The sequence below is a fragment of the Apiospora phragmitis genome (genome assembly GCF_038363925.1).
Source record: "Apiospora phragmitis strain CBS 135458 chromosome Unknown utg000010l:1.0-9815664.0:1.0-9183399.0, whole genome shotgun sequence".
NCBI classification, from domain to species: Eukaryota; Fungi; Ascomycota; class Sordariomycetes; order Amphisphaeriales; family Apiosporaceae; genus Apiospora; species Apiospora phragmitis.
Window position 1 is genome coordinate 3,503,711 of NW_027117409.1, and position 12,154 is coordinate 3,515,864.

General features: G+C 53.1%; 3 protein-coding genes across 3 annotated transcripts; 1 reads left to right on the plus strand and 2 right to left on the minus strand.

Annotated features, from left to right (window-relative positions):
* Positions 1-187: 187 nt before the first annotated feature.
* Positions 188-803, minus strand: PG994_010860 (uncharacterized protein; the record flags this gene model as incomplete). The annotated part of the gene is made up of 2 exons (XM_066862269.1): positions 188-448; positions 768-803. The coding sequence occupies 2 exons, from the start codon at positions 801-803 to the stop codon at positions 188-190; spliced, it is 297 nt and encodes a 98-aa protein (XP_066711379.1).
* A 326-nt stretch (positions 804-1,129) lies between these two features.
* Positions 1,130-4,339, plus strand: PG994_010861 (mucin; the record flags this gene model as incomplete). Its single annotated transcript, XM_066862270.1, has 4 exons — positions 1,130-1,510; positions 2,028-2,195; positions 2,893-3,021; positions 3,167-4,339. The coding sequence occupies 4 exons, from the start codon at positions 1,130-1,132 to the stop codon at positions 4,337-4,339; spliced, it is 1,851 nt and encodes a 616-aa protein (XP_066711380.1).
* Positions 4,340-7,272: 2,933 nt separating this feature from the next.
* PG994_010862 (uncharacterized protein) lies at positions 7,273-11,936 on the minus strand (the record flags this gene model as incomplete). Its single annotated transcript, XM_066862271.1, has 6 exons — positions 7,273-7,918; positions 7,971-8,953; positions 8,989-9,818; positions 9,911-10,157; positions 10,186-10,342; positions 10,405-11,936. 6 exons carry the CDS (start codon positions 11,934-11,936, stop codon positions 7,273-7,275), a joined length of 4,395 nt encoding a protein of 1,464 aa, XP_066711381.1.
* Between the last annotated feature and the right edge of the window lie 218 nt (positions 11,937-12,154).

Genomic DNA, 12,154 nt, shown 5'->3' on the forward strand with positions numbered 1-12,154 from the left:
TTGCCCTGGGGCTTACTGGGCCCTGTACCTGGCCTGACCCTATTCGTACGGCACCTGTTCGTCCCAATTCTTGTTGTCCACTCACTGCCCGCCGCCCTCCAGCCAATCAGTCGGGTCCAATCCATGGAGAGACATGCCATTAAACGCATGCTTCTGAGTGGCATGTAGGCTCAATCAAGCAATTTACTCAATCGTACCAATCCGCGGCGTTTGCTGGCTTTCCCTTGCTCAAGTCATATCGCCAGCCGGCCTGGAACGCCGGCGACGGGCGACGGGCGACGGGCGACGGGCGACGGGCGACGGGCGACGGGCGACGGGCGACGGGCGACGGGCGACGGGCGACGGGCGACGGGCGACGGGCGACGGGGGTGGATGGGGACGTGGCACGAACACCCTTCTCGAACTTCTGAACCTTGCGCTCGCAATATTGAGCAACAGCACGGTCGGACTGGGGCCCCGGTCAGGCAAGGATCACGGTTCGGCCAATAGACGTAGCTTCGGGTCCCTAGGTTAGGTGATGGGCAATACTAACGTAGCAGCTATGTAGCGAGATAGGCTCGGCAAAGCTCAAGCTAGCTTCTAGGTAGGTCGCTGGCCGTCGTATGCGAGGTAATAAACGGAGGTTAACACACCCATACATCATTTCATCATACATTCATACATGTTGCCGTGCCGTGTAAGGCAAGAGAGTTGAGTTGATCTTACAGACGCCACCACCACTTACTGAGTGAGAGTGAGGAATTCTGCAGGAACCTTGGCAATCTTACCTCGAGCTTGCCGTCGCCCAATGGAGCAAATGACATTCATTATTGGCTAATGTTGTCACCTCCATAACTTGAGCGAGAGAACACCCGACGACGGACCTGCATCCATCCATACTTACATGCCTACTACTTGCAAGCACGCACGCCAACCTTGCTGCTTGCCAGGTCATCTTCTTTCCTATTCCACCTTTTCTCTCGATTACTTCACTTTGTTCTCTTTTTTTCTTTTTCTTTTTCCTGTCCCTTTCCCAAGCACCTTGTTTTGGTTTGCTGCTTTGCCTGCTTTTCCCTCCCAGTTTGTTACACAAGCCCTGGCTCGATTATTAAGTTGTAAACCCTACGACAGCGCACGTCCGAGAGCTGCCATGGCTCCGTCATCCAATGTCAAAGGGGTCTTGCAGGTGTTCCCCCACGCGACGAGCCTCGATACCACGGCCGATTATCATTCAACACTGCTCAACCAGGCACAGGCACAGGCAGCACGGACGCGAGATGCAGACCAGTCCTGCCCTTGGGCGGCGGCCGACAACAGTAACAGCACCAGCACACGGCCGTGGACGGCAAAGAGACCCGGCAGCAGCAGGTCGATGAAATCCTTCAAGAAAAGCACCACGCGCAGAAGCCAGGAGGAAACAACGCCCTGCCCTCCTCATGCTGATTCCATACAGCCAATTGGGACCTACACCGAGATATCAAGCCAGGAACTCGAGGTATTCAAAGCGTTGCCGACAACTATCAGGCGCAAGGTTAGTGGCTCTTTCCCCACTCTTCTGCTCCCTTCCAGCTTCTCCCACCTGAATTTCGATCGCCGCCTCTTTTTATTTATTTATTCTCCTAGTTGCTCCATTCCTCAGACCCTGCCCAATTCACGCCCAAGCCCTTTGGCATTCATTCATTCCTTCTCCATTCTGGTGGCCAAGAATGATGGCGTAGAAAAGCAGCGGTTGTGTTTTTATACATACCTACCTGCATACACTTGGCTCTGGGCCACGCTACCCAAAAACTACGGCCTACCTAACGGACTACTACTACTACTACTACTTCGTACTTAATCCTACCTACCGGCACTACTACGCATGCAGTAGTGTGTACATACGTGCTTGTCCTGTACCTAAGAAGATACCTTGGGTACGTAACTCGCAGGTTTGATTGAGTCGAAGCAGTACGCACGTCGGGTAGGGTAGGGTAGGTAGTAGTCTAGTGTGCGATCATTCCATGCCGGCCAGCAAACGCCAGCAATGAGCTCTATCTCTGAAACGACAGCTTCGCCTTCGTCTGCGTCTGCGCGCAGGATGGGGCTTCTTTCCTCTCTGCCGTCTCTTGCCAAGCGCCGGCCGACTCAAGGATATGCTTCCTACCCAGGTGCGGTGCTACCATGATCTTTATCCCACTTATGCCACCACCACCCAGCGCTCCATGCAAGGACATGCAGTACTGATGTGGTAGTGGTGTGTGGTATGTGCTATGATATGTGCTAGGGGTGGGAAGTAGCGGTAGCGGTGCGTGACGATCAAGTCTGGTCCATGCGAGCATTATTAGTGCTGCCGCCGATAGTCCAGTGGTAGTTGGTGGTAGCAGTACCCCGTATCCTGCCAACTTGCCTACATACACACTATGGGTTGAACGCTTTGGGCATCGCGAAGTGCGAATTTGCCTGTCCCCTAGGCTCCCCAGTATCTCCCGATCAATGAACGGATTGGGCCAAATGGACGTCTGTCTTATCATATCGCCTTGTACCTGAAGTACTTGGACCTCCAGGGCCCTAATGCAAGGTCCCACGCTATGCTGGCGTCTCAGTATTCATCCCATCCCATTCCATCCCATTCATCATTGATGGATAGACTGCACCAGCTGCACCTTTCTCTCTACATGTACATTACATGCCTACTCCCTCTCTTTCCCTCTGTCACGCTAGCCCTTGACTTGACTTGCTTCTTCTCTCTCTTTCGTATCTGAAACTGTTGCATTCTTCCCGTCTGTACTGTTTATTTATAAACTGCGCCCAAAGCAACTGCTCTTTTTTGTTTTGCCTACTTCAGCTGCTGCCCGTCCCGCTCCTCGCATCATCGGCTAAAACTTGCTTCTCATTAGTACTTCCTCGACGTCTGAGCAGCTACAACTAGTGCAGTCGACGTCGGGTCTGCACAGCAACAGCAGCGCCAACAACAACACGACTACGCGCAACGTTGCCGAGCTGTTGTTGTTGTTGAATGAAAAGGCCCAAACCGATCCAACTGGTCGCGCTGTTGGCAGACAGGTTTATAGTCGGCCAAGCCCGTTGTATCAGACCGCTACTAATGCAGCTTCGGTGGATCGCTTGCCGCTGAACCATTCTTCCCGGTCTCGACAAGATAGCCTTACGAGAAGAGGAGCAAGTGGCATTGGCCAGAAAATTACGGCAGAGTGTCATCCTTGACGCCGCCGACGAAGCCCTGTGCAAGGCTGGTCACCGCCAAGTGAGGCGCTTGAGCCCGCCGGTCGAGACTCCCACCCTGTCATCCGGCCGCCCCAGCATGGATTCCCGTGCTAGTAACTTGCAAGACCCTCCGGCTCATCACGCAACTGCTCGAGACTCGTTCTACGACAGCTTTCGGTGGCTTGAGGAAGACGAGGATCTGGATTTGAGTCTCCATATCGACGACTACCACGCCAACCACCGGGAGCCAATGCCTGCACCTGCCAAAGAGCGCCGGCCTTCCTTTCGCCGTCGCATGTCCATCGGCAAGATGCCCTTTGGAAAGTCACCTGGCTCGTTGAGCCGGCCGAGCACGAGGGATATGTTCCGGGCACCGACCTTGGCGATTGCACCTGCCGACCCCCAGAATCAACATGGCCGAAGAAAGTCGCGGGCACTGTCTCTCATAACACCGAGGCACACCTCTCATGTGTCGAATGTGTCGACCGCTTCTATCGACTCTTCTCCGGCGCATTACCAGGATCCCGAGGCTCGACTGAAGCTACGGGCGTATTTGTCGACGCCTCAGAAGTTTGACGAAGCTGTCCAGTTTGGGTTCCCCTCCAATGATGTTGGCGCGCCCAGGTCGTGCCCGGAATCTCAGCAACCGAACAAAGGCGATTTGCGGCGGAAGGCGTCGGACGATTCGGAAAAGCTCAAGACGTTCCTTTCAGATGAACGCTCCTCCATATACAGTGACGATCAGTCTGTTGCAGGCCCGGACACGCCCATGACGCCTAATTCCCCGGAGAAGGAGAAACAAGCTGCGAAGAACGCATGTTCCCGCCTCGAACCCCCGCCGACGAGGGACTCGGAGAGCTCGATGCGAGACCCATCGGTTTCGCGCGAGATGACGTTGCGGATGACGCTTACCCGACCAGATCTGCGGGCCTCGGAGGACCAGATCTATGGCTGGCAGAGGAACTTAAACACACGTGCCGGTAGAATGTCACAGTCTGCCCCACGTGGCGATGGTGCCTCTAACCAGGCATCTTGCGCCGCCGATGCCAAGTCCAAGACCGACTACGAGAGATTCTTCAGCGAACTCGACGACTCTGCAGCGCCGGCTTGCGAAGGCGGTGCCATGAAACGTTTCTGGCATCGAGTCACCCGAAACTAAGAATGGCGATTTCCATTATCCAGAAAACGACGACGAACGAACACCATATCTATCAAGACTGGGCATAGCGAGCGAAGAAGGGCTGGTCATCATTTCTCATTTGTAACTTATCTATCGACGGGGTGGTTTTTTTTTTTTTTTTTGGTCGGTGGGCATTTTCCCGTTACCAAAGCGATCATTACCACGGCAATGCGCCATGTATCACCAAGATATCATTTGAAATTCATAGGCGTTACTGCGTGCATGGCTACGGCGTTGGTGCTGGGAGAAGAGGAAATAGGTTGTTCGGTCAGAACCCAGGTCATAGAGTTGCGAACATTTCAGATCCTGGGCCATGCGAGCCAAGGCATATGACAAAAATACTTGCTTCTTCTGTCCCATTCGTCGTAGTCCCATGCTAGGTTTGCTGGCCGATTGCGACTGGCGGTCGAGAGAGAAAAGCCGGCCCTTGATCGACATATCGTGACCGATCTGAGACGCAACAAGAAGGTCGAAATTTGGTCTGTCAGTCCATCCTCATTTTTCAGGATGGTAACCACCGTTTTGCTAAACCCGAGCTTGGCAAAAGCACGGGCTCCTTGGTCTGGGACCGGATCCTCCGCCTGCCCTCCATCGCTGCAGGTACCAACCATGCCAGCATGCTCAGGGACCCCTCGTTTTTTTAGTCTTTTTTAGTGGACGCCAAGGTTCCCATGCCACGGGTCACCGAAGAAGGAGACGGATCCGTTTTCGCTGCAAAGATGATTGGCCCAACTCGGGTTGCTGCAGTTTAGCGAGCCATTAGTAGCAGCATCCGAGCACATCAAAGAGCCTCTCGCGCGCCTCTCTCTCTCTCTCTCTCTCTCTCTCTCTCTCTCTCTCTTTCTCTATTTTGTCATGATTAATCGAGAAAGAGAAAAAATACCGTAAGACAGGAGAGACTCTGCAAAGGAAGCAGAAGTATGTGCCTGACGTCTGACTCGATGGCCAAAGGCATGGAACACACACCAGACAGGACAGCACACATTCCTCCTCGACACGACCCTTATATGTTGTCGGAGTATAGGTGTCATGATGCGTGGCGTAGTGTAGTATGCACGCTCAAGCGTTGGACGCATCGAATCAGTTCAACACGACGCACGTTTCAGCGGGCTTTTGTTATCTTCCAACAGCACCAAAACAACATTGCCGGGATGATGGCGCATTCTGCATGCTCGAAAGTGCCTTTGACAACACAAGACTGACATGCTCAGGCTCAGCTGCTATGTAAGCTGTCAAAACTTGGTGAGACATGGATGGTAGCAATCGCCTAGTGCGCATGCCGGTCCCTTTTTTTGACACAGGCCGATCGGCATGTCGATTCAAAGGAATGCCTGCAGAGATATTGGTGTGGACCTATACCTTCCTACACGCAGTGGTATTTTGGTTCCTTCGCTGCAAAGCTACCTACCTACCTAATCTGATGCCCCTCCTGAGTCCAACAATACGCGTCCAAATGCACACATACTGTAGCCTCTATCGACCGCCGATAGGCTGTCCGCGGCTTCTCCATATTAATTGCGTTGTACGCCGACCTGTAGGAGAGGGGGACGATACGAGCAAGCGCTGCAACTAACACGACTGCATGTCTCAGGAGAGACAAGACATACATATGCCATTAACGGACATACATACATGTATGCATTCTTTTTTTTCTTCTTCTTATGGAGGCGACACCGTGTCTTTCCATGGTTACGAGGGAGGGATGGGGCTCTCCCTCTCCCTCTCCCTCTCTGCATGGCGCATCGGAAGACACGGACGGGCGGACGGAACCAGCCCGGGACAAACGGTCCAAGATAGAAACCGCGTGCAAGAGAGGGAGTTAGAGGCAACAGTCCCGTCCCCGTCCCCGTCCCCGTCCCCGGGTCCTTGTCCTAAAGCGCTCGCCTACATACACAGTACATATATATGCCTAGGTGTTAAATGCAGTAACTGACTCGTATCGAGAGAGAAGATTTACATTCTCAGTTCTTGCTGCTGCAAGGAGTGAATATCCAACGGAGCGTTACTCTCGGCTCTGCTGGGCATTGTGGTTTCATGTGCCGAGGGAACCAAAGAGAGAGAGTCATCATGCAGACATGATGTTACACCGTCAGCACTTATGTACGGAGCATACATATAGCTGAGGCTCTTATACATAAGATTGCAACTCATTCCACGCCCCCGAATTGCGCATGCCATCCGTTCCGCGTTCGCATGGAGATTGCTATGTATGCATACGTATGTGTGCTGCTTGCCTTCTCCGACGCCATGCATCATCAGCTGTGTGCTTGTGAGAGTTACCTCTCGTTGAAAGGCCGCGAGTGGGCATTCATTCTGTTTACATCCATTCCCATGTCTCGGTTATAGTTGCATGCATGCCTTGCTGCTATTGAAGAAGCACGAGGCAATAGGTCGCATGGCTAACGGCTAATGCAAGCCATAATATGCAGTCACCTACACAATATACGACAATTCGCCACGCGGCAAGCAGGACCTTCTCGTTAAGACTGGGCGGGCATCGACGTTGTACCGAAGGTATTCTGTTCCGTCTTCGGCTACACTGGCACGAAGAAGTACTGATGCATTCTGGTCAGGTAGTTAGGCGGAGAGAGAAAACAGCTGATTTATTCATGACAGAGTGTCGCAACACCTGCCCCTGCGTGCCTGCCTCCCTGAGCCAGAAGCGCCATGCAAACACCATCATGATCCACCCCACCGACTCTAATTTGTAATACAAAAATAATGACATGACCATTCCTGTGCCACTCCCCCTTTCCCTACGCCTTCCATGGATAAACTGCCGCTATATCCTCTTATGGTACACTTACAAGGTTTGAGGGCACGCCTCTACACATCACACCGAGAGAACCATATAGAACAAACACATTTGCTATGTGTGGAAGATACCTCCTCCTCCTCTTCCCCTAGCTGCTTCAAACTTCATCTTCACTGTCGTCGCCCAAAAGCTCGCCCTCGTCCTCGTCCACAATGGCGTAGTCGGACCTCCCACGCGCGAAGCTATCGCGAGTTGTGAACCTCCGGGCTCGCCGCTGCCCCCGCAGCCAGCTGTAGCTAGTGTCGCCCCGGCCCGTGGCCTTCTTGGCGAACGACCCGGCGCTGCGCCAGAGGCTCGACGCCAGGAGCGGCAGCGCGCCCACCACCGCCACCACCGCCGATACCGCGATGACGGGGTACTTGACCCAGGGCGCTTCGTGGTCGAAACTGTTCTGCTCCCCGAGCCGGATCTGCCCGAACTTGCTCTGCCAGTTGTTGTACACCCACCAGCCGGCCGCCGCCGCGATGCCGACGGGGATAATGACGGCGAAGAAGATGGCAACGCCCGACACCCCGTGAGCTCGCTCAAACTCCTCCTCATGACCCGGGCAAGGCTTAACCTCGCCCTGTTTGTCATATTCTTGACCACCCTTGCAGGTAGTGAGAGGAATACGCCGGTAGCCTGACGGCTCATAGAACTCCTTGGCGTCTGGATTGTCTTTGCAGTACTGCTCAAGCGACATGGGTTGAAGTCCTTCCACGAGCTTGCATTGCTTGTGTTCGTCCATCTCGTAGTTGTAATCGCTAGGAATTATTAGTAGAGAACCCACGAGATCCTGCACATAGAACAACTTACCATTCGTAATCCCGCCGGGTGCAGGTGCAGTTATCGAAATTGTAGGTACTATGCTGTGTTTGCTCGTTGAAGCAGTTACGCTCCGGCTTCTTGCGCAGATATTGTGTTTTGTGACCAAAGAGACAGCCATCGGGCTGCTTGGGGTGCGCAGGAGTCCAGATATAATAGTCGGACTTTTCCAAGTCATCATCCACGCGGCAGGCCTGGTCAGTCAGTCCAGTGAAATCCAGATTGATGGTGAGCAGTTGATCGCCTTGGCGACCCCATAGCAAGAAGTTTCGCGAAGAGCCGGAACGCAGTGTTGTCATATCGTTGATGACAGTATCTTTGTCAGAAAACTCGTGCTTTTTCCAAGACTTTCCTTCGTCGAGTGTGTACAAGACGGTCTTCGTCGGGGTTTCACGCTGGGCCAGGACGATTATAGATCCCCGGTCACCAAAGGTCCAGATCCAGCGCCCTTTCTGCACCATCTTCCAGCTGATGCCAGCATCGGTGGTCATGAACGTACCCGCATCCTTGGCATCCCCTAAGGCCTTCCCGACATTGCCCCAGCCAAACATAATGCCAACAGCCGACTCGGATGAGTACGTCTTTCTGTGATTGATTCTTTCGGTGTAGCCATGGATGTGGAGGGCACAGTTCTCGTTGCCCTCTTCGCTTGGGGAGCAAGCGAAGGTCTTACCCTCCACATCTGTCTTTGGTGGTGGAAGGAATGACCATTCGGCGCCATCGCTGTGGCTGATTTTCGACTGCAGCTGTTTCTTCTCGGACGCGTCGCCGTTTTGGTTTTTTACGACGTTGACCAGTACGACACCTTGCAAGCCCAGCATCTTTTCAAAATCCACAAAATAATTCTCGTCGCAGTTGACGCCGGAAATGCTCATGACATAAGACGTTCCATTCGAGTTACTTTTGAGAATCGAGCCATATTTCCGGTGTTCCAAGTCCTGGGTTTCGACGAAGAGGTTGACCCGCGTGTCGAACTGTCCAGGACAGTATATGCATGCTGGTGCGGAACCTGGAACCCGTATGGAAATTGAGCCTCTGCGAACTGTCTTCCGTCCACGCTTGCCGATGCCATAAGCGTCTTTGCTGTCTGGTTTTCACTCGCCACAACAATAAATTCCGCCATGGTGGCGAACTCCTTGACGTTCTCCTGGCGAACTTTCTCCTCGGATTCGAACGCGTCATTACTCCAGACAAGCTGATTGGGAGTGGCGTCATCGTTATTCTCTTTGGCTTTCTTGAGGCAGATCATCTCCTTTGAGCGTTCACGACCATAGTTATTGTAGGCTTCAACGCCCGTGAATTCACATTTCTTGACAAATCGAGCGGCAGTTGTCCATCGGTCGCCGCGATCAAAAGAAACAGATGCCTCAAGATGGCAATTGTCCTTGGAACCCGAAGGACACTTGAGACCGTGCCAGATCAGCCAATCTTTATTGTCGGGATGAAAGGCGAGGGGAGCCCTCGCATTCTTTCTCGTATCTGGAGGAAGAGGGGCTTTGAAGGTATCAAAATTCACACCCCAGTCAACTGTGTAGATGATTTCACCTTTGTGGCTGATGAAGAAGACCATCTCTTTGACATAGGGGTGACTCGTGATGGACCACACGTCAGCATCTTTGAGCGCAGGCGGGGTATCCCAACTCTTGCCATGATTGTGAGTGATCATGATGGGCCCGCCTTTTCCGGAACTGGCCTTAAACGGTCTCATGATAATAGTCTCGTTATTGCTTTGAATGGTATCACCTCGCTCGAGATAGTGCATGTCGAACTTGTCGAAATCTCCCTTGATGGCATTTTGGACGTCGGTGATGTCTCCGCTGGCTGGCGGGCCCGGCGGACCTGAGGTTGCGTCAGAGCATTTCCATTCCTTGGTGTCGTCTTTCTGTGAGCCGCCCTTGCGTTTGCAATCGTTGCGGGAATGAGGCGCCAACCAGATGAGCCTTTGAAGGTCTCGTTCGGGTCATCCTTCTTGCAGGCACCCTCAGGGGCCACCACGGGACCGTCCTTTTTACACTCTCTATCTTTTCTGACGAAATTGAAGTCGCACTCAAAGTCGGCGTCCGTACATTCGCAGATTTCGAATTCTGGGAGCGGCATTTTAAATCCCTTCTTGATGAAGCATTTGGCATCCTTCTTACGCCTGTGAAACTTCTGCTTGTGGCCCATGACGCACGTTGGCTCGTTTTTGTCATTCTTACGTGCGTACCATTTCCTCCATGTCGCTTTCCTTGCAAGTAGCCTCGTGCATGCCTTCGAAGTCGATAGCGATGATATGGTACTTGGGCGAAGACCTGGATCCAGACTCGCCTGTGAGGATGAATCTGAGACTGGTAGAGTCTTGCGTAGTGGTCAAGTAGAATGGCCTGATTTTACGCTTATCCGGGAGCGAAAGAGCCTTCCACTCTTTCCCGTGGTTCAGTGATACTTGAGCTCGCCAACATCATCCTCCTGGCTGTCATGTACAGCGAGGAGAATGGACCCCTGGTCGCCGAATTCATACTTGTGCGGGCCTTGAGGACCTTTGATCCAAGTTTTTCCGGCATCGTCAGAAATGTAGAGACTAGAATCTTTCAGGTAATCACCGAGGTGTTTCCCTTCATTGCCGTTGCCCATAACAAGTCCTGGTGCGGGACTTGAGAAGATGCGACCAACATTGTTCGGCTCTGTAATCGAGTGGAGGTGGAGTTCATTATCGCCCTCTTTGACGGACTCGAAAGTTCGCCCGTCATCAAAGGTGATTTTTGTCATCAGCTTTTTCTTGGCCGAAACATCTTCCGCAACCTTGTTCCAGTTGTCGATCTGGTTTACCATGAAGATTCCCTGGATGCCGGAGATCTTCTCAAAATCCACATGACCGAAAGAATTACGGTTCGTGTGCTCCACGTTCCTTGTGAAATATGTACCGTTTGAGTTACTGGTAAGCATGGTTCCCATCGGATTACCCGGACGGCCCGTCATAACATCGATTTGGATGCTGTAGTTGGTGCCTTCGAGGACGGTGTATGCCCCCTGGTTGATACGGTGGTCGGACGGGAAGACGGCTCGGTGCCATGTCTCAGTGTCGTCAGTGACGAACAGAGCCATCTCATCGGTGTTCTTGGCATTTGTGGCAACAAGTAGGTACTTTTTCACGACTGCCAAGTTGGCAATACCACGCACAATATTGGCCCCATCTATCTTAGGTTCGAACTCTTGTACGACCCCATCAGAAGTGACACCATCTTTAGAGACTGCGCTGAAACAGTTGTCGGATATAAGAAGCCGGTTATCCTGGTGGAAAAGCGAGAATTCGCCCCTGACAATGCAGAGAATCCTCGAGTTGTCATGGTCGGCGCTGGTGGTAGAAAAGAGATCTGACGACTTGGCCCACCAACAGTCCTTGATACCGCCGCGGAGAAATTTGGCATCTGTCGCGAATCCATCCGTGGTGTACATGGCCAACTCCTCGCAGAAAAAGGCCTCGCAATCCATTGCATGGAAGAGGATGCGATCCGGGTCCGTAGCATGGAATCTGAGCCATTCGGGGCGGTCATCGACGCGGCTCAGCCTTGCATCGGTGAAAAAGGTATTCCACGTTTCACCGCGGTCATGCGTCCTCCAGTGCGTGCTGCCTGTGGTCAGAACGTAGGCACGGTGCGGCTCGAATTCGTGCATGACCAGAGCGACGGCCTTGCCTTCGCCAATCTCCTCCACCTTGGTCCATTTCGCGCCGGCGTCGGTCGAACGGTAGATGGAGCCCGTGTGCTGGTCTTGGAAGAGCACGGTATCGGAGCCCTTGAAGTAATTTATGTTGATTGGGTTATGGTCGAAGTCGGTGACGATTATGGTGGGCTCGTCTTTGGCTTCAGCCGCCGACGCCAACAGAAGCTGCAACAGGCAAACGGCCAGGAGGTAGGACAGGGCCGTCCGCCATAGCCAACGTCCCGGCACCGGCAGAGCTCTACTGACTGCCCTCATGATCGCGTACTGGCAAACGGGGACGCGATGATCATATCAAGGCGGAGGAAGCTTCGAGCTTCGGTGATCGATGTGGGATGGGATAGCGTCAGTCTGGGAAATGGATGGCGTTGTCGTCAGTTGCAGATGGACGACGTGGTAGCTCCGGAAGCTCGAGGATGACGCAGATGGTTATAGTTGAGGAAGAGGAAGAAGATGAGGATGGCTTAGCTACACAG